Source organism: Pseudoliparis swirei, chromosome 10, assembly GCF_029220125.1.
Source record: "Pseudoliparis swirei isolate HS2019 ecotype Mariana Trench chromosome 10, NWPU_hadal_v1, whole genome shotgun sequence".
NCBI lineage: Eukaryota > Metazoa > Chordata > Actinopteri > Perciformes > Liparidae > Pseudoliparis > Pseudoliparis swirei.
The window spans coordinates 12,213,672-12,236,841 of record NC_079397.1 but is presented as its reverse complement, the minus strand read 5'-3'; the positions used below and the strand labels follow the sequence as shown (position 1 = coordinate 12,236,841).

The 23,170-nt window shown below is 40.5% G+C and overlaps 1 protein-coding gene across 1 annotated transcript in view; it reads left to right on the top strand.

The window, feature by feature from the left end:
- gxylt1b (glucoside xylosyltransferase 1b) overlaps positions 1 to 18,527 on the top strand; it is a 108,359-nt gene extending 89,832 nt beyond the window's left edge. Inside the window, exon 8 of the mRNA XM_056425110.1 lies at positions 18,481 to 18,527. Within this exon, the coding sequence (XP_056281085.1) occupies positions 18,481 to 18,494 (14 nt within the window). The 3' untranslated portion in view covers positions 18,495 to 18,527. The remainder of the gene's footprint in view (positions 1 to 18,480) is intronic.
- Positions 18,528 to 23,170: the final 4,643 nt, after the last annotated feature.

The window sequence follows — 23,170 nt, the reverse complement described above, 5'->3', positions numbered from 1 at the left end:
CATTTACACAAGAGTGTTGCCGGACTCGGGGCCTGACCCTGATGTGTTAACCCAATAGCAGAGCTCCAATAAAACTGATTAAAGAAGTCTTCCCCTGCTGCTCCCAGGTCCTGCTTCTGGACTAATGGCACAAGTGGGCCTCTTAATCTTTCCACAACATCTGTGCCAGTATTGAACCATGAGAATGGATGGAGCACCAGGGCTGAGAGTGAGCACCACCAACAACTCCCAGGAGGGAGCAAGATAGACAGAAGAGATAGGTAGATGGACGCAAAGGATATAGACCAATAAATACTTGAGTCTGTCCGTCATATTCTTGTTTTCATTCTTCATCCCATTCATCATCTGAATGCGGTGCACATCATCCTCTCCTCCACTCGATGCAGAGCGATGGAAGAACAAGCCAGCTGTTCCTCCATTGTCCAGTATAGCTTAACAGGATTACAAGTGGGCACAAGGCCAGCCTTACACACACACACACACACACACACACATGTAGACACTTCCATATGAAGACTTAACCTCAAACTTCAAAGAATGATCAAGAAGCACAAGGACGCGCCATACCTCGGCTTAACGGATAAAGGATGGAGCCATGCTTGGCCGAGCATGCAGATATTGTGTCATTGGGGTTTTCAGTGTTAAAAAAAAGAAGGTGTAAATAAAAGAAATACCACATACAAAAAAATGCATTGAATTTTGTTTTTCAACCTTGGTTTCAGTATCATCGCTGCATAATATTGAAGAAGTAAAAGGAAACCTGGGATTTACTAAGTAGCTTGTGCCACCTTGATATTTCTGTCTCTCTTGTAAAGGTAAAGAAACTGCCATTTGGTTTAACACAATATATTATAGTCACAAACAGCACTTACAGGGTTACAAAAAAGGGTATATATAACGTGCTTCAAAGGAAAGGGCCATGTTAACACGTTGATGTTTATGTTTACAATGCTTACGATGTTCACCATTCAGGCTGTTTTCAGTCTAACATTAGCTAATTACCTCTAAACACTAAGTGCAGCTGAGGCTGATGGTCGTTTATAATGCAGGTATTTTGGTCGTGAAATGAAAAAAAACACATTTCGACAGGAGTGTGAGTCTAGATGAGAATTCAGAGCATCATCAAAGTTATTACAATTCATCCTGAGTGGGATATGAGTGTCTGAACCAAATGTCATGGCAATCCATCCATTAGTTGGCGAGACGTTTCACTAAAAAAAAGCATGAATGTCAGTGCCTGAGGAAGAGTCAGTGGATTACCCCGTCATTAGGAATGAATCCTAATGACTTTGAGTACCATGTATATCTTTTCAAAAGTCTTTGTCAAATCATCGAATAGATAAACTCTAGTCAAAATGTAATGTATAGTTACGAGCATTTCTTAGGAGTAATACAGGCGTCTCATTAATTTAGTGTGAATGAGATTAATGTACAATTTAATGGTTATCTCTGATATTAATGCACAAACCTCTTTCATTCACCCCTTTTCTTTCTCTTTGTTCTTTGTTTTGATCTGTATCACTCGCTCAGTTTGGTTTTGAAAAGACCCATTATGCTCTTAATATTGAATAAATACATTAAATTCTGCCTGAAAGGGTCACGTTAAACTTCTTGTCAACCAAGACCTTGACGTGTTAAGCAAAAATAATGTACCCGAATACATTTTTTTATCACTGGGTGGCAAAATATTTCAGTCGTACTCTCTTTCTGTCTCCCACTACTCCTCCTTTTTCATCTTTTGCATGCACATCCTCGGAGAATAACCCTTCCGATTCTTATCAGCGGTGCGGCTGGGTTTAAAAGGGCTTCCCTGTTGTGCACTAATGTGGCCTTAATCTGGCCCCCCACACACAGTGATCAAGTGATGTAAGAGACAGAGCATGTTCGGTCAGAGGACACAAGATTAGTCATAAACCACTGAGCTCGAAGTGGACCCGAGATGTCGCGTGCGTCTCACTTCCTGCTTACAACAGCTGGTTCCCCCTTTCCTGTCTAATCCGAACGGAGGACAAGCTACTGCCTGCCAGGAAGATAAGGAAGTGTTCATTGTCTCCCTGATCCTCCTTGTGTCTGTATATTACGGGGCTTCTTGAGTCAATGTGCCAACTCGAGGTGTGGTCACAGCTAAAGAACACTGGGAACAATGGCTCCTTCTGCACCAGAAACAACAACAAACTCTCTCTCTCTCTCTCTTTTTTCAGTTTGCCTTTTCTTGGTTTCTGGAGAAATGCTCAGATTGAGGCTTACTTTCATTTACTTACACACAAATGTTGAGTCGAGCGCTCTACATGGGGGTCGGAGCCCACATCGAGTTTGTATTTGAATACGATGTGCAGCGAATAAGCACGCGGTATTGATCCAGGGCTCTCTGTGGCTAAGGGTGTGGCCGGCTAACTGGCAGCGGTTGGCCTTACAGTCAATATGCTCAATAAAGTGCAGATCGGAGAACATACGGTCATTTGGCAAATTCCAAGTAACAGATCTATATTGTGTAAATCTATACAGCATGTCTGCAGGGGATTTCTATTACGCAGACATAAATGTTATGTGGACAAATCATTTGTTGAGGTCTTAAATCGCCAGTAATGTGCATTGTTTTAGTTGACATTACAGCTATTTAATTTATTCTGACCTGCGGAATCATTATAATCTTGCCATTCTTCCTTTAGGTGCAATATCTGACCATATTTAGATTTCTTATTCTGAATGCTGTATGTTTGGAAGGTTAACATGTGAAATGTCAATGACGGTAAAAGGTCAAGTGTATTGTATCTTCAGATGGTACGATGGTGTTGTTGGTGAACGAAGCCTTTCAGAAAAGGACAAGCAAAAATGTCTGCATGGTTATTACTGCATCATAACTGTAATAAAATGCCCAGACAAACAAATATAAAGCAGCCCCGCATCACACTGATCTGTTACCTGATCCACAACGCTTTTTATGTTATGTGTTACATCTGTTAGAGAGCCACAGGGCGACTGGGTCGACAAATGTTCCCCCTTGCTGTTGCTTTCTTTTTAGTGCTCACGATATTGCCAGATATTTTGAGTCAGCATGTCTCCAAAAGGATCCACACACAAATAAATGTGATTGGTTGCTTGATTGACTGGGCGTGCTTTGAGCACCCTGCTGGTCCCAATCTTTGCCAAAAGTGACCAATAAAAAATGTACTGTCCCCACGACGGCCATATAACAGAGGGAAAAAATGTTTTATGAGGAGAATTGAATGGGTTCCTTTCATTATGCAAAATATAGTATTTACGTGTGAAAAGAAAACATTTAGATCTTAAAAGCCCAAAATTACCAACATTAGCACTACGCATTCAGTTACAGTTCATGCCTGAAAAGTGATGTTTTATATTTTTGCTTCAGGAGGAATGTCCCATATTTCACAAGACATGCAGTAAAAGCCAAAAATAAAAAAAGACAAAAAACATTGCATAAAAAAGCAAGGTCTTTGTTTTTTAAGTAAGAAATATAATAACATCTGTTTAGCATTGACAGTTAATTTCAAACAATATAGACTTCATGGTTCAAAGCAGACTGAACATAGACACACACTCATAGCACACCCACGCACACAGACACACACACACACACACACAAAGCTCTGACACCAGCTCTGTTATGACCCCAGAGGTCAAAGGGATGCAAGTATCAGATGGCCTGGGTCTTTACAGTGCTAATGAGAATTTGACCCCTTTTTCATAGTTGGTTATTGGGTATTACACACACACACACACACACACAATTATGTTGATCAGTGAGAATATTTTATTGTCTACATTTATTCCATGCCCCCTAACCCTGAATCCAACTCCAACCTGAACCGAAGCCCTAACTTAAAGTCATAATTTAAAGTGAAAGTCTTTAATTTTGCTTCTTAGGCAGAACACCCCCCAGAGCAGGGGAGATGTGCGTCTTGCTGCCATAACTTGTCCACGGGGAGCTGCGGCAGCTGCTCCTCCGACCCGAGCGAGCTGCTGCTGCTTGATTCTGCGGCACAGTGTGACGAAACTAGAGTCAAGGCAGCTCGCTATCGGCAGGCTAAAACTCCCAGGGTTCACGGCTACTGTGACCAGGTCATAACACTATACTTCTCACAAGGATAGAGAAACAATAACATTCACGCGTGAAGTTTACAGCTCTCTTTTAACCTTATAAATCTCTTTGTTTTTTCTAATCCTGCAGCAGCCTTGTCAGTTGTTTATGATCCAATATCAAGCCATTCTTTTTACAACCACCGTGGACAGGGGGAAAGCACAGAAGGTCAGTGTAGGTTTTTATTGGTACATACCAATAGTCAAAGGCATAATGTTGCCAAAAGCAGTCCATAGGACATTAACGGCGTGTTAAAGACATATCAACCTGTCAGGCGACCGATGATTGGTCACATATTTGGGCATTAACACGTGCACAAGATGTGCCATACGTTTTAATCAAATCAATCTAACTTAAAAGTCGGAGGCTGCCTGGCTCTGTTGGGCCGTATTTGTTGCCTCCATCGCTTTGACTTGACACCGTGCTGTGGTTGCCATAGCAACCGTGCAATATGACAGAGCTGATGACAGAGGAGCACTAAGCAAAGATCTGTCACTGAAATAGCCTCATATGGTGCAGCCGTGCCATGATGATGTGTGTACCTGTCTGTGGGTGCACGGGTGAAACAACACACTTCTTCTTCTTCTTCTGCTGCGTCCACAGAAAAGCCAAATCATTTTGGTTTGATTTGACCGGGGAGTTCTCCGAAACCACAAACATGACAAAGAGGCAACGTCAAGTGTGTTTGGACAGTGTGTCATATATTGATGGCAGGCGAATACGGTTCCTCCGTGGAGTGGTACATGACTGAAAGTAACCTGCACGTCTGACATCATGTTTGGGATGCGTCGCGAGTTATTCTTTCACCTTCGCAGAATGGAGAAGGCATTTCTTCATTTCAGAGTTTAAATCTTTACATGTCGCTGATGTCTTTGCGACTGCAACCCTTTATGATTTGGGGAGAACGTCAGAGAAATGAAATCTTGTAATGATGTCCCCCTTTAAATATGCAGCGTAACACAAAAGGCTTTAACTTCAGCTCCTCCAGCAGCGGGCTCCGTCCATCTGGTCCTCTGCATGCCCCGTTGACTTGTCGGTGAGCTTTGCTTTCGTTGTTCTCTGTGCCAGCGGACACAAACAAGAATAGTGAGCAATACTTACCAAATAATCAGGAAAGCAAACAAAATAAGAAAGGAAGTAATTTTTAATTGGCATCATAGATGGAAGAATCATTGATAAATGTTACACAGTAACAGACGGCATGAACGAGCCTCTGTATGTGACGCCCTGGGAATGACAACGAGCCGCATTAGGCATTACGCATTATGTATTAGGCATTAGGGGTTGTTTTCAAATTTCTTTGAACAAATGACATGTGAGTTAAACATTTTTTAAATTCACACCTCATTAAGCATCGTGAACGGATCCTAAGACAGGAGATAGGGATGCATCAGATCCTGTGTTTGTGAAATGCTTTCTGATTCGTCAGTTCAATCTGCGGCTCTCTTGTCATGAAGTAGCACTCTCTTCTCTGTTAACCTTTGCGGGGTCAATTCATCAGAGCGGAGCATAAGGGCATGTTGGGGTCACCCCGTGTCTCAGCGGGGGTCCTCTTCGGTCAAAAAGATCAAAAGGCTTAAAAGGCTTAATCTCATGAGAGGGAAGCTTGTTCAGTGGATCCACGATGGCACAAGGTCAGTAACGTGTCAGAGTTCAGAAGGCACCACTCAACCCTTCATCCTTTCTTTTTCTTCTTCTTCTAAGAGCTGATCAAATCTCACCACGGTTGTCCTCACACATTAGCTTGGGTAAAACTACCAGAATGGTAAGGAGCTGCTGGTCGCAACCCACAGCCATCAATCATACTATTAATAAGACTGTTACTCTACTGTGTTGGTGTGTAAACAATGGTGTGATGCAACACGCTTTCCATACAGTTCCATTATAGCAACTCTGGAAGTGCTCCAAACATATTTCACTTCATCTTTTGACAGTGCAGCTGCAGCACTGTGTGAAGGAATAGCTCTGACTCGCCCCTTTCACTGCTGATATTAACACTATATATATACTACTATATTATTGCAGTGAGAAAAAAGGCTTTTGATTGATTTAGATTATCATGCTTTTTATATGAGGTTTAAAACAGATTGTAAAGAAAAAATTGGAATATCTATGTGAGCAATATGATGCAGGTAATGGAAGAAGAAGAAAAAGGTTTGGCATGTTTTGAAGCAACCAGATAAGAAATTAGTCCAATCACATTGCTGATTATATATGTTATTTGGGTGGTTACTTGATCTGAAAGGCCATGTTTGGGTTTCATGAGAAGTTCAGCTCGGTCTGGGCTCGCAGCATCCATGAGTGTCTTCAAGTGCTGCAGTGGCAACCAAGACCACTCAAAGATTTTAGAGCATAGGATATAAATATGGAGAGCTCTATTAAAGGTACCTGCAGCCAATCATGCCCAACATAGTTATAGCTTGATGTAACAGCCCTTAATGGCTAGGTGCATTCAACAGGCCACTTCTATGGCCTGGTCTCTTCCCCAGCCATTACAACCTCTAATTTTCCAAACATTATGCCTCCATCCATGTCTTTCTCAGGAAAATGTTGCAGCATCATAATGCAACCAAATTGAGAGAGAGAGAGAGAGAGAGAGAGAGAGAGAGAGAGAGAGAGAGAGAGAGAGAGAGGCCGCACATCAAACTGATTTATTTATTATTTATATATGATTATTTATTACTGAAATTGAAAGCCAGTAAATGAAAAGCGATATTTTGTGAAGTGACAATGACAGCAAAAATAATGGAATGCCCGGGCTATTCAATCAAGCAATCAATCAAACTTTATTATAGACTCAAGGTCCAGATACTACAAAACAATTAAATATAATAAAATACTTACAAAAGCACAAAGACCTACCGATGTCATATAAAGAGATAGATGTGCCAATGTCTCCACAGCTGGGACTGGTAGCGTGTAGTACTAAACTTTATGTTTGATCAAATCACGATGATTTCATTTTCTGAGTCATTAACCCGGCAAATATGGCCCTTGATTAAATATGATGTCGTTCACACAATGATTTGAGTACGAGTTGCATCACAGATCTGAGAGCAAACACTTCCAACCAAACAACAGGGCGCGTCGGAGTGGGAATATAATTTAAAGAGACACATGATAGTGGCAGCTGTGGATGTGTCGTTGGTGAAACCTAAAGTACACTCACTGAATCAAAGCGTGATCCCAGACCCGGATCTCCAATAACCTTCAAACCACTTATCTGAATAGTTATAACTTGAAGCAGCCTGTGGACATGGTAACTCCAACCAACTAAAGGTCACTAACCTCAACTTCCTGTTGCAACGTTTCAACAGAAAATACACCATGAGGTTAAAACATATTTTAATAATGACTCGTGGCCATGCTTCAAGTAAACACCCTTCTTAGGTCATGATCAGACAGAGAGCGTTTTGATCATTTGTTTTTCAGGTCACATTTTTTATTATTGTTGCTAGGCAACCACCAAATGAGTGCTAACATTATGCTCTCACAAACATGGGTTGTTCTCCGATGCATTCTGTGGTATTACAGATTGCATTATGTTCTACAATTATATGTTGTTTAGAATTAACAGGGCAGATGCCAAGACTGTAACTTTGAATGTCGTATACTGTATATATTGTATTTGCCCAAAATGCATTTCGAATAACCGGAGTAAATGTACTTATGTGATGAAACACCTATTGGTAACAAATCTATGAAACACAATCATTTCATTTCCGCTCTGTAAGACTGTATAGATATCATCCCATGTTCTGCTTTGAGGTGCTTGAATGATATCTGAACAAAGGATTAGTGCAATAGCAAATGGCTTGACCATTAAAATCATGATTTAGAAGGTTATATGATGTGCTTTAACCTTACTGACCACCATGGCTCACATAATAGCCCGTCTAGGGCGGGTGTGCATGGAAACTATAAAAGAAAAAGTATTGCAGAAAAAGAGAGAAGAGATAGACATAAAGGAGGAGGAGACATAGATATAAAAACAGAGATGGTAAGAAAGAAAGATGGACGGATGAAAAATCCATTGATCAAAAGACAGGGTTGGCTTGTCCCGCTCTGGGTGAGACGAATAGCAGGGACTCTGTCAGTATCAAGTACAGCGTATATATATGGTGTGCCCGTGTCTGCCCGTCATGCTCCCCGGCTTCCAATGCATGACAATTATCTTGCTCCAGACTTTGTAGACAAGAAATAAACAAGGCAACATGAAATGACACCCTGCCAGTGTTGTAGAGAAAAACTTTAGCTGTCAGCTAGCGATTCATGCCAGCAACACTTCTCGAGATTTCCGGATAATTTTATTTAAAAGTTGTAATGTAGGCATCCTACTTGTGCATATTATCTTTTTATAACTAACATCTGAAAATATATATGAGAGCTGTGTGAAAGGTGTTCGGGACTATTTAGCACAATTGTGTTGCCGGGTTCAAAACCACTGAAATGTCGTTTTCAAATCGAAAGAAGTGCTCTATAAAATGTAATAGTCATCATGACTAAATAAGTGACGAGAGTAAATATGTTGAATTCCATTATACAAAACGCTTATTCTATTCAGGGTTGCATGAAGGCTGGAGTCGATCCCAGCTGACAGGGTACGAAGGCAGGGTACATCCAGGATGGGTCGCCATGTTTATCCCATGGCACACATGGAAAAACAACCATTCACACTCACGGGCAAATTCAGAGTCTCCCAATGCACCGAAGCTGCACGTCTTTGAGCTGGAGATCGAGCGCTGGCCCCTCGTGCTGTGAGGTGACGGCGCTGGCCACTCCACCCACGTGCAGCCCTAAAAAAACATCTTTACTGTCATGATTGTTAAGAGTTTAAAAGGGCCATCCACACCGTTTCATTGTCATTAAGTATAATGACAATGAAGGACTAAAAGGGATCTGATTTTTCCTCTCTCCTTTGTAAACCCCAAAAATACATCAGCAACTTTGTTGGCTCGAATCAATAGAATCTCTGTCTCTCTCTCTCTCTCTCTGCACAGCTGGCGAGAGAGAGCCCGCTGTGCAGCGCAGCACGCTTGTGTATTGTTCTTATTCATGTTCTTAATAATAGGAGTACGATAAAAAGCTAAATCCAGTACTTTCTAAATGTTGCATCTGCTGTTTCTGATGAGGATAACTATCAACGTTTTTTCACGTTGGTGCAACCCAAATTGGCTCGTGTTCCCGGTACTCGCCCGATGCAAGATATGAATAATCTGTATTAATTGGTTATCGATCATAAGGGTGCAAAACAGTTTGGTCTTTCTGCAATTCATTTGCCATGTAAAAGGCGACGACTTGTACATTTGGACGGATTTCTATTGGTTGTTAGTGTTTCTATTGTTCCGAAAGTGATATGAACAATATCATATTCAGGGTCTTTACACCACCACGGTCAATGCAAAACCTTTTTGTCCTGCACATGAAGCAGCTGTCAAATATAAAATGTAGCATCTAAAAAAAACCTCAATAACGAATAATAGGGTTGCTCCAATTATTTCCTTCACATGTGTCTAATTTGGATTTATGCCTTTGGTCCGGAGCCTTTGTATCCGTTCACAGGTCATAAACTGGGAGGTCAGATGAACACTGAGGTCACCTCAAAAACACATCACACCCACCCTTTGTGTTCATTATCATCTTTATATGCATAATGTTGCAGGATGTTTTCTTTAAAGTCATACTTTGAAACCTATTTTAATGAACAAACAATTGCAGAGGTCGCATAAGGGAAACCTCTGCGTTGAAAACTCTTCAAAGCTGTAAAAGACTTGGACTGTTTTGCAATTACAAAAGCTTCAAAGGCCACACAGCAGGATATGAGAAATTAGATATTGGATTTTCTGCACCAATAAAAAACAGAAGAGCATAATAAATGGATTTGCTGTAATATTTAATATGTGTTTCTGCTTCACTATATAGGATTTTATATTTTTCCCTTTTAAACTTAGAGCACCCATTTATTCCTCTTATTAGCCAAATAAAAATTGGAGAGGGTAATTTAAGTGGCAACATACATTTCAATTACTGATTCTAATTATCTGCATTTGGTTTCTCCTCCATCTTACAAATAATAAAACAATAAAACAGGCTTCATTACCTTCCTCACATCAGCACCCACCCCCATTTGAATTACACACACTTGTACATGCAGAGACATACCGCATAAATGATATAATCTTACAAATTAATGTAATTATTACAAATATTAAATAAATGAAAGCCATTTGTAAAGAATTATGAGATGCTTCGGCCAATTAAATGACACAGTGGGATTCAGAGGGTTTTTCTCAGTCTCTGATGAGAAGGTAAACTTCACAAACACCATTAAAGAGCTGCCATTGACATTACAGTTTGACAATGTGTTCAAGAAATAGGGCGACATTTTGGGAAATGTGCATATTCACTCTCAATATTTATACTGCTCTGATTTCCCAATTAGCCTATTAGCCCGGCTTAGCCCGAAGACCGGAAATGGGACAAGAGCAAGCCTGGCTCTGTTTCAACGCAGAGTAACAGTGTTCAATTTGTTCTAAACTAAGACTTTTATAATTATATTTTGAGAGTTGAGGTAATAGTTTGACATTCTGGGAACTACATTAGCTTTCCTGCAGTGTTAGATGAGACTCTGTTATCTTAGTTCGGGACAAAGGCTAAAGACAGACTAACACAATTCAGCTGCCAGAAAACTTCTAAAGTTGTTTATATCATTTTAATCTCACATTATTTGTTTTCTATACTTATTAAAAATGTATACAAGTTGCTAGCTTAAGCGGGCGCTTTAAGTGGTGATTTTGTTTTGGTGCTAAGCTAACCAGCTGCTTGCTGTAGCTTAATATTTGGAATGCATATTTCCCAAAATATCAAATTTTTACATTGAACTGCAGTGACTGTCTGCAGAGTATTGTGTGTAAGAGTGTATTAGGATTTTTAAGAGTAATACTATATCTCATTAAAACTCCATTGAGAGATACCAGCATGTCTGATTGTATTGGTTACATATTCCCTATACGTCGGCTGTAATGACTCAAAGTATTAAATAATGTAGCCAAGCACAGTGCACACATATAACTCAAAGGGCAAAATTAATAATGAGTGAACCAAAATACAGATTTCTTTTAACAACATGGCTTTAATGTATTCTCTTGAATAATGTTCCAATATTTGGTCCTCAAGTTAATCTTAAAAGCAATTTCTGGATGTGTTATTCCCTTCACCACATTTTGACAGCACTTAGTAACCTTCAGTCTTTTCCTTAATAATATTGGGATACACTGCAGAAGCACAGTAGACGTGTATTCTTCCTGCATTTATAAGTGTTAGAGTGAACCGTGTTCTGTAAACTCTCATATTCAAATCAATGCTTTACATATCGGGTACGCAGGGTAACTGTTGGTACACAAACACTCAGTGATCGATACCACATCCGGCTGCTGTGTTCAGGGTCTGCAGGTTTGAAGGTTACCTTGTTTGAAGATTCAGCTCTGGAGGTGTGGACGGTGATAGTGATTTGTGTTATATGTTTCGCTGCATCGTTGCAGTGAAGACCTGTTGACCCTTCCGTTCAGCTGCTGATTATCTTTTCTCTGGCAGAGAAAAATATGTTTCTCATTACAAGCATTGGAGATTGATTGGGGTCTTCTTGCTCCAGCGCAGTGTGTCTGATTGGCCTGCGGTGGAGATAATTGCAAGTCTCGTTGTCTGAGGAGCTGGTTCGCAGGCTTGTGAGGCTGGCTGCCCACACTGCAGCCCGGTACTTTCATCCATCTCGGGGTCTTCGGGTCACCGTTTTATTGCTCACTGCACATGCAAATATGCTCCTCTGAAAATCACTTTCTATGTTTTGTTGAGGCAAGGGTTTCAAAAATAACATAATTATAGAATGAAAGGCTGCTTCAATGGCGTGATCGACAACCGCTGTCCGCCCTTTTTCTATTTTAATGCCCACACACTTGCACTTATCTATTCTGTTACTCAATATCATATTATACTTGCCTCTTTTTGTTTTAGAAACAATCTTGACGTAGTGTAGTTTCACTATATTGGTGCACTATAATGGTGCACTATAATGGTGCACTATAATGTCGGACCTGGTCGAGGGATCCGTCTGTTGCTTTTCCTGCGTGCCTTCCTTTGTTTCCACGAAGGACTAAGGAAGAGGGTGTTGTATATTGTACGGATTGTTCAGCCCCTTGGGGCAAATTTGTGATTTGTCGTATTGGACTCCATAAATGAAATTGACTGGACTTGTTTTTGTTCAACATCAGCGAACCCATAACAAGGCATCTGTCTGAATTCCGTCATGTAAGGGAAGCTTTCTCAGAAAATGCCACAGCTTCCTGACGTTTCATTTTTTTCCCCAGGCTTTTTAATCCAGATGCTTCCTCTAATTAAGAACTGTTTCAAAAAGCTCCAGATGCACAACAACGGCTTTGTACCGATCAGCAGCCAAAATGTGATGCATCAGCCATGTGCCATGTAAGATTTTCAGTGACAAGCTCCGCGCAGACAATTTCACAGATTACCCCATTATCTGCAAACAGAAATCTCCAAATTGTGTGACAATGCGTTGGGAAGCAGCAAGATAAAGCAATCTGTGAAGAGTGAAAGATTGTGTTTGCGACACTGTAAATGGGATAAATAACGCCTCTTGTGTATTCTACCGTCTTTTCTCTAAAGCTTTTAACCTTTCAAATATATGGATGAAAGCTGGATCATTCGGCCCAGTCTCTACCGACTGCTAACAACCATAATTACTTTTGGTGACTTGTACCACAAACTCAGATGTGATTGGGGTCATTCTAAAAGGTTAAAGGTCACTAAATAATCACGATGTTCGGCTGGTATTTCTGCATCCTTTTCACTCCAGAAGAGTATTAAAGTCAGTGATAAATAATCAACATTTAGTTCAAATTCAAATTTGATTGCATTACTGCACAACCCAAAAATAAATCAATCAACAAAGCAATCTGTCAAAAGCTTATTGACCATTGGCTTCTATTTATTTTTTAAAGCATACAAATAGGGGTTTAACAGATATGATGTGCTCAACAATTCTATGTCAATGTTAAGTCTTAGATTATAATATCCCAAAACTTCAAGAAGATGAGCACGTTTTGGAAGGCAACATGACTCTAAAAGTGGAAGCTAATGGGGTTTCAAATAAAGAATGAAGATTAGAAAACCGCCAACACCATTGCAACGCTGTACTACTAACTGCCGATGCAACGGGATCTCACGGGGAAACGTAGAAATAACACAACAACCTTTCAGGGCTATTTTGCATGTTGTGCCACGTTCTCCTTGTCGAAACACGTGGTTATAACCGTGAATGAAGAAATCTGTGTGTTATTTATGCCATTTGGTGACATCAGGATGGTGAATATTGACCGAACTTAACAAGTATGTACAGTGTATTAATGAAGTGAATGATAAACAGGTCATAGGTCCGAAGGAAAAACCTTTAAGATCACATGTTTAGATCACTGAGCATACCAATATTAGAGTCTTTTGCATTAAGGCGACAGTAATGTATCACTGTCTGACCCCATTACCCTAAAGACCCTGTGCCACTGCCCTCTGACCTTTCATCATATCCTGACGTTCCTGCACACTGAGGTCACGCCCTCTGTCCATGATTGTCACTCAGCTATTGCATGGAAAGTAAACCATGTACTGGTCACAACCTTCATTCTTTTAGGTTGTTTTGTTATGGTTAAAAGTTGTTGTGAGCGATTGAGAGTTTTTTTTTTGTCCGTATATTTTATTTCTTTTCTTTTCTTTCTGTGGTCATCAGTTCATCCCTTCGAATGCACAGTGTGGTGCCCTGTACATTTTACAGAGAGTGAAAAATGGGCTCAGAAATCAAATCTGACCAAAGGTAGTCTGGACTCGACGGGTGAAGCCTCACTGTGCAAAGGGTTAATGGTTTTTTGAGACAAGGCATTGTACATTTCTGGTTTGTGGGATTTACTCGTCCAGCTCGAGCTGGACAGCAGACAGAGGCGAAAGAGAGGAGACAACAACACGGTGTCGTGTGAACCCAATCATAGAACACGCTCAGAACTTTGAAGCACAGCACACAGTTGGTGGCTTTGTGAGGTGACCCATGAGTGGTCTGGTGTGTTTGAAGAGATTTGTTCCAAAACAAGACATTTTAGTGGAGCTACAATCTCCAAACTACCTGATAGCACAGTATTGAGACAACTCATGGTCAACTCAAGGTCAGGTTGAACATCGGCTTTTGTTTGACAGAAACAGAACACACATGTACACTATGGATAGAGACATTTAGATGGAAATATTGCCAAACTTAAACGGCTTCAACTCAAGTTCTGCATTTCAGAATCAGAATCAGAAACATGTATGAGCTACGTGTGTGCGACACACGAAGAATTTGACTTGGCGGCTGGTCTGTACACACTAGACAGACCAACAAAACAACAACAATCAAAAACAATCAGCAGTCAACATATAAGATCAAATAAATCTGTTTTTCCATTTTATTTCAAGTTACATGGAAAACAAATGTGTCCTTGTGAAGTGTCCAAAATACATTAAATCTCTACTACACTTCACAGATCTAAAAAAGTCTTTGACAATTTGCTTCATACAATCTTTTATACAAACAAATTGATACAAAGTAGAACTGTATATCACTCGTCAAAGAAAAGGCTTATTTAAAGGCTTACCCCTTCAAACAGATATCAGCAACTAATCTGCTCCCACACAGGAGCTCTGGTGACATTAGCAGGGAGCGAGCTAATTTGAGTCATGTTGGGGAACAAAGGAAAGAGGGCCTTCGCTGTGTCATCCGTCAACGACTAATGCAAGCCTGTGAAATAATTTCTACTGGGAATTGACAGGACATGGTTCTTTACATTAAGGTGATGTCATGCTCGTCAAACCCGTCAGAGCGTTTCCTCTATTCATCCGTCTTCTCCATCTTCTCCAATAGTAATGGAGCGCTGGCAATCTCGCACGTTTTTTTTTCAACGTGGCTAAATTTGAGAAGTTTGGGGATAACATTTAAATAAAAGCTGCTTTAGTTCATATTTCTCTATCAGCAGTGGGTAGAATGACTGTGTACAATGTTCAAAGAGTTGCTCCTCCTGAGAAGAGCATTATCATCCCATCAGCATCGTTTCGCTCATTGTTTTGGTTTTACTGGTTCACAACTTACTCCCTTAAACTAATGCTTTGGTTCACTTTAACCAATCTCATCAACCTTGTTTCCAGACACAGTTGGCAGTGAGTGTTGGACTTCAATCTTTATCAGCTGACCAGAAACATAACTCTAAATCAATGCTATTGAAGCTGTATGCGTGTAAAAGGCAACTCTTAGCTACTTTATTAACCACTTTGGTTTTCGAGGTGTGACCTGGAAATCACTTCCAATGTCGCCCTTCTCCTTCGTCTGTACCAGAAATTACATTTTCACTTCTCTGGATTTTAAATAAATAAGACAAAAATAAATAATCGTATTCCAGTCATTTTACTTGTTAAGAAAATATACTGTACTGAGAGTGATTACAAGAAGAGCGACGACTCATTTTGCCAAGGTGCTTTTAACCTTATCGACTTGATCATTGTGAATACTGGAGGCTTTGTTGTAATGTTGTGACATTATGCTAATTGTGTTGTTTCCAAATAGCCACATTTTAATAATAATTACAAGAATACTTTGTATTTATTGTTGTTTTAAAATAACATCAAGTTTTGAGACAACCATAGTTTTTGTAGTGTATAAAGCAACATTTAGTCAGACCCCCCCCCCCCCCCACCGCCTTCCGCTGAGTTCTCTTCTATAGGTCGTGATTTAACTTTCTTCACCTTATGCAGCCCATCCCTCACAACGACAAGCATAAACAGAGCACAGATGTTTCTACAACCAGTTTGCGGGGGTGTCATTAAATCAGTGACATTATTGCATGGTGGGAGCACAGTAAGCATCCTCATGTGGAGTGAAACTGGCAGTCCCATCTTGGAGGCTGGTATAGGAACTTACTAAAAAGCAAACCGAGCATCTGCTATGGTGTTCATTTTAGCACCCAACTGTGGCACCGTCTGCAGCCGAACTCCCCTGAGGCTCCTACAACTGACAGATGGCAGCAAAGGAATCACTCCATTTCCGCGTGTGTGTGTTTATGTGCCCGCCTGTGTGTGTGTACCGTGTTGTCTGCACATGCGTGTAAACAAATGTGTGTACTTGCGTTTCTATCCCTATGTTGTCTATTTGACAAACGGTCCCTGTGAAGCTGAAATGTCTCTGCTTTGATGAGCGCCTGATTTTCTCCAGGTGTTCACAGAGTTAAAATGCCACCTCAGGAGTGCAGACTGAGCTGAAGCTCGGAGATAAACACCATTGAACTGTGACTGGAAACAGATGTTTGCTTTGATGGTTTGGGAGTATTATCATGGATTGTGAAGCCATGAACATTGCATATTTACGAAATGCTTTTGTGTCAAAAGAACATGCAACATATATGAAATATATATTTTTTATTTCAATTCAATATTATTTTCACATTCAGTTCGAATGATAAACTACACCAGCTTCCTCTCAGTGGCAGGTGGACCGTTTTTCAGATTTCACCAAGGAGAAAGGACATTAGTAAAACTGCAAATTGTGTCTTTCAGCAGCGACCTAGAGCCATAATCATCAGCATTTTTCACTTACATGACATAATTTGATTCCTTTCTTGCTCTTGCCAAGGACCGGTCATTAAAAATGCATCTATCTCAATTAAAGTACACATTAACTCTTCACAACACAAGACATTTACTCCTTTAGTATTTAGTACGTGTGTGGGTGAGGCTTCACAAATGTTCATCACAGGTGTCTTACATGTTGTTTTTATGAGGTTGTATGTGAACTAAGACACTAAACTGATTGCAGGCTAATGTTAAGGTCAATTTACTAGTCATAGGGAATACTACACAGCCTGTGGAAACAATGTATAATATCATTTTAATTTGTCCATTACTTTGTTTTTTGTCTAAATACCAGAACAACAAATGACTAATTTCCCATCAGCTTCAGCTTTATAATTTATGTTTCGTGCTTATTTGTAAAAGTTTACTTGCTCACACACACAAAACTAAGATAATAAACGACATGGCTGCTAAACATTTGCATGTTAGCTTCGTCCCTGTGAGTGTGTTAGCATATTGATGATAGTATTTGGCATTAGCGGTATAGCCTCACATAACTGCTTGCATAGACTGTAGAGAGCACCTTGTATGTGTGGGACTATAGGACATTAGTCTCGTAAGGAAGTACAGAAGTTTAATAAAATCCTGTGAAATGATGCCCAATACCTTCAAAAGGACTTGGCCCTCCGGAGGCATTGCCATATGTGTTCTGTTCGATTTTGCAGAACCTTTACAATACAACCATAATACTTGCACATTACATTTATCAGCCTAAGCAGGGCATCACAACTGTTTGTTATCAGTGTCACAGACTCACACAAACAAGGGGGACCATTGTTAAAGCTCACAATGTCAAACGTTTGTTACAATGTGGCCCGCTCAGCGAAGTCATCATTTAAACGGGGCTGACATATTTACTGCGGTGTTGTTTTTTCATTGCAAATAACATTTTATGACTGACAAAGGATAAAATGTCTTGTTAAGATGGGCAGTGTCTGCTGCGTGCAGATTTGTGTCATCCTGGATCTGCGACCTTACTCAACAGCACGCCACCAGTGACTGTTTGTGTGAGAGCTGTATTGACGATATAGAGTCTCACACCAGCCTCTGTGTGAGTATTTTCATGTGCTATATAGTTTGTTGTAAGAGAAAAAAGGCAAAATTCCCCCAAATAATTGCCTTTAATCCGACAAAGGACTGTGCAACACACTCAGATACAGATGCAAAGACAAAACGCAGACACGCACCACAGCGGGCCCATATTGCTCTACATCTGTTCCCACTTCAGATTCTGATAAAAACAAATGTTGTTTGACAAAGACATATGAAGTTGACATTTTCACAGTAGCTCACAGACAGACGTTTTTTTCAGCATAACAAGGAGGATTTGAACAGGGTATTTTTATGGGGTGTAGCTCAGCCATCGTACTTTAATTCTATAGAGGTTTTTCAGAACTTTAACTTTAAGTTGACTTTCATGTCATCTCCTCCCTGTTGGAGAAATCTTCCCTGTGAATAGGGAATGTGTGATGAGTCCCACCGTTATTCTGAGGGTGTGTGGAGGGATGAAGGAGGCGATTGTTGCCTCAAGGGCACTGAGTGATGCCGCACCATTTTCGCGGTGTCTGTCTTCTTTCCCTCTCTCAGTATCTATATTAAGTTGTTTTCTTTTTTTCTTAACAGCTTGTTGTTTCTTGCCTCTCTCTCTGCTTCCCTCTCTCCAGCCTTTCTTTCCTGAAAGAAAAGGTATCACATTCCTCTTGCATAAGGCTGACATCCATCCTTCACTGCATAGCCTCCTCCCGTGTGACAGCTGAGAATGCACTTCGCTAATGGCCGAAGCTCTTCTTTCCTGTCTACTCCAGATACAAGGGCAGCTTTTTAGCTGAGCAGATATCCAACAGGACAAAAATAGACATGCATATTAGCCATTGAACATGTAGGCTTACATTCGTATTGATCTTACTCTAGAAATGTAGATTATTCAACAGCATAGAGCTTCAAGAACATGGAGAACAATACGTATCTTGACAATCTTTCCTTGAAATGTTCTTTTTCACGTGATAATATAATTTAACAACTAAATACTTTGCATGATCAGTAAATCACTTCCAATGTCGCCCTTCTCCTTCGTGTGTACCAGAAATTACATTTTCCCTTCGATGAATTTTAAATAAATGAGACAAATAAATAATCTTATACAGGTAATTTGACTTGTTAAGAAAATATACTGTGCTGAGAGTGATGACTCATTTGGCCAGTGTGCTTTTAACCTGATTGACTAGATCATTGTGAATACTGGAGACTGATTCTGAGCAATTAGAGGCACAGACTACCGTGTACTGCTTCATCCTCTTCAGTCATTTAAGGATGGATGAAAACAGATCAAGGCTCTCCTTGATCTGTTTTCATCCATCTGTTTTCATCCATCCTTAAATGACTGAAGAGGATGAAGTGATAAGAAGTCATATACGCTCTGCAGGTCCCCCAAAGTCTGCAGCCAGGCCCGTGGCTCTGTGAGACTGTTCTTTGAGCTAAATGCTCTCAGTGACAATGCTTAGCAGGTATGATGTTTACTATGATCACCTTCTAAGTATTGTGTGTGAGCATGCAAGTATACAGCTGAGATGCAGGTATGCTCTCATGTACTGGATGAATTCAAATGTGGACCGATACATGGTCTTGGAACCATGAATGCCTTTACAAGATTCTGTGCCGATTCATAAGTTAAAAACGTTGACCTGTTGGTGACGCCAGATGCAAGGTGAGAGAAAGTAATTAGGGTTCAACCTCTGGGGACCATTGATCTACCAAATGACATGGCGATTCTTCAATAGTTGTGGAGACTAGATTTCACTAAAACCCCAACATGTCATCCTGCTGGGGAGAAGGCAAGTGATCACTAAAGTGATTATAAATGACCACCTGTGAAACATGAATATCTGTATTATTTCATGGTGATCCATCCAATAGTCGCCATTGGTATATTTCAGTCTGGACTTTCATTGCCATCGTAGAGTCATACCGTTACTGTGGCTGAAAAACATAGGTGGAAATGTCCCCACTTTATAAAAGAGAGAAAAATAATGTTCTCTTCCACCATATACACCATTGTTTCTGTTTCAGGTAAGTGAAATATCCGATCCAGATCTTGGAATAAAAGTACCCCAGCTGTTGAATGTGCCCTTGTAATTTCTGTTTACCAACACGCCTACAGAAGTCCAACAATGACAGCTGTTGTGGCATCTTTTGTGTGGACTGCCCATTTCCCAATTCAGCAATCACACTGAATGAACATCCCCTAAACTAAAGCTGAAAAGCTATTTAATGCAATAAAGGTCCCTGGCTCTGTAGACATACTGCTGTTAATCTTTAATTGGACTCAAAGAGAATTGAAAACTGTGTTTCTGGCATCAACGATACGAAGCGTCAGGTCTGCCAGCACAAGACAGAGAGGAAGAGAAAGGATTTGCCGAAGCAGACTAGGAGGTCTGGTTACAGGGAGACTGCAAATCTGGCAGGGGGCTGATGAGTCACACACAACCAAGGCACACAATATCACAACGTGTCTGTTGTGATTTCTGAATTTGGACAGCACTGTCAGTTACTGGGTAGGACCTGGGGAATATTTCCACAATGAAGTTTCCCAATTTAGCCAATGGACAGGAAAAACCTTTTCTGTGAGAGTATACAAAGCTCAGTAAGCAATCAATTCCCCTCCAGTGCCACACAATACAGCTAAAATGGTTCCCTTCAGCCTCAAGGTGCACCTTATTTTTGCTCACTAATAGTGAGAGTGCATCTACATCAACTATCAGCCTGACAAGTAGGCTACCACCACCAGACAGAGGGATATGTGGAGTGAGCTATTCTTCACAGGGTAAACAGGCTCATAAACTATCCATAGAAGAGGCAATTACTTCCTGATCTGACATTGCAACCCATTTCAGCCAATCGAACAGCGGGAGGGGCCTCCAACCGCGCTCCTTCAGGCTGCTAACCATGTTAGCTGCGCTGCTAACACAGGCCAGCTCCGCCATGCCAAATTGGTCCGGGAGATTTAGTGTGGCTCTTTCTCAACCCCGGGAGCCATCTGACGTTGCTCCATAGGCTACTGCGTTCTGTGGGGGCAGCAGGAGTGTGGCTAACTAGCTAGCAAGCCAGGGGGCCCTGCCAAATGTGTGTCATTTATGAGCCAGTGCAAAGGCTAATGCAGGCGGCTTTGCATATGTCCTGGTTTGATTCTTTGCTGGCTTCATTTTTTTATCCCTCCCACCATTGGCGCCTATAGTATTCATATCATTGACAAAATGTGAACTTCTCTATTTAAATGTGCGGTTGTGCAAAAACACAGCAACTATATGGATAATTCAGAGAATGATAAGGGGTTGAGAATATTTGATGAAAAAGAAATGCAATGGGTGTTGAGCGGTGGGAAATCACACAGGATGAACCTGCTTTGAGCACCAAGGGATCCAGTTCTATTATTAAATCCATGTATGTGCCTGTCACCATCACAGGACCAACCTGACAGCCAGAGAGCGTCTTCTGATCAAATGGAAAGCAGCAAAGGGAATACCTAATACGTAAATAATCAGCTGCATTCCACTGCACCATGTGAGTTTATCCACTGTACCTGACACCTGGGATTAGTACCTGCTGTCAGAAACAGAGTGAGTTTATTGAGCAAGAATAGGGACAAGTACTTATTATGTAGAGTGGCATATATACAGGATAATTATTAATTCATTTTATTTTAATGTTGTATCACAGCTTATTGGATCTGATTGTAACTGCTTTATAAATTCTGGACAGTTTAATCTGTGAAAAATCATATTTAATAACCAGTCATAGCCTTTTAAATGAGCTAAAAACTGCAGCTGTCAAATAAATGAAGTATAGAAGAGAAACGGATTTTGAAAAAATAGCATAAATGTAAACACTCAAATATAGTACAAGTGTGTCAAAACTATAAGAACAGTGGCCTGAGATGTCATGTGCTGCTCCTGTGCAGCTCTGAGATGTAGAGTGTGCTCGTCTCGTCTGCAGTGTGCCGCATCCCACTGTATGAGCAAAGAGTCACCGGTCACTGTGCTGAAGCATTTTATTTTGATAGCACAGCACATCCCAGTTTAGTTTGCATATGCATCCTTGATCAGGCGAGTTGACCAAATCCCCTTTCTTATTTTCAGTAAGTGCATGAGGGGGTGAGGTGCTTCCTGCACATATCTTAGCACACTATCAGTCAGACCCACCATGAATAAATCCACCCTGATGAAGCAAGTTATTTGCAGCATTACATGTCTTGCATGCACACAGTCCTCCGTGATACTGGCTGTTTTATTTCCAATTTAGGTAACCACTATCACTCAGGGTTTAGTGGCTTGCTCAGGGGTACCTCACACTGGAGAGGTGCTTTTTTATCAGATGCTTGAGATTCAATTTGGCAAATATGTCTGTAAAGGAGTTCCTTTTAACCATAATTCTGACAAAGTCATCGTAGCAAAACGAACACACTGGATAATACCGAGATGCAACATTTGGGAAAAAAACATTTCACAATACTCTGCTGTTTGGAGGAAAACTCACTCACCTCTCACTATCTGCTCTGAATGTTTGTAAATGATGGCAAAATGCAGCCTCACATTGGATTTTTTGTTTTCTAGGTATTTGTTAGACTCGAAGGATGTAAAATAGGAGAGTTGCCGGAACCTGCCATGCAGGGACTACTCTACAGTATGCAAGCGAGGTCCCTTTACTGCACAAACAAAAGCACACTGTTTCTGCTGTGGATATGCTGTCCACACTTTACAGTTAACGAGTGAGTAACTTTAGTGTGGAAAAACCTGGCTGGAGATAATATTGTCGTGAAACAAAGGATAGCCATACATACAGAAAATAAAAAATGTAAATCTTAATATGCACATTTTTGCAATTCTGCAAACCTTGAATGTAAGGAAACCTTCGATGATAAAACTGGGTATGTGACACTTCAGATTAGAAATAAATAAACACTAGATTGGATATGTGATTAGACCAAAATGAGACTGGAAACAGTGGTGAATGGCATGTGGATATACTGCCATCTGGTGATGGAAATCACACATCAGAGAGCTCAAACAGTCAAGAGAACAAAAGAAAATGTATTTCAACCTTCACTACATTTTTTATTAAACACTAAGAAGAGTAATGGCTAAAGTACCAGGGAACCACAGTATGAAATTATGTATTTAAAGTAGTGCCTCCTGATCTCTAAATTCTGCTTTATAGAAACAACAATAAAGGCGGATACATTATTTTCATACAAATAGAAACAATTGATGGTTAAAAGAAAAGAGATGGACAAGCCCACCCTGTTGATGGGAACATCTGTAAATGTCTGATCAAAAATGGACTAAAACCATTGAGACGATA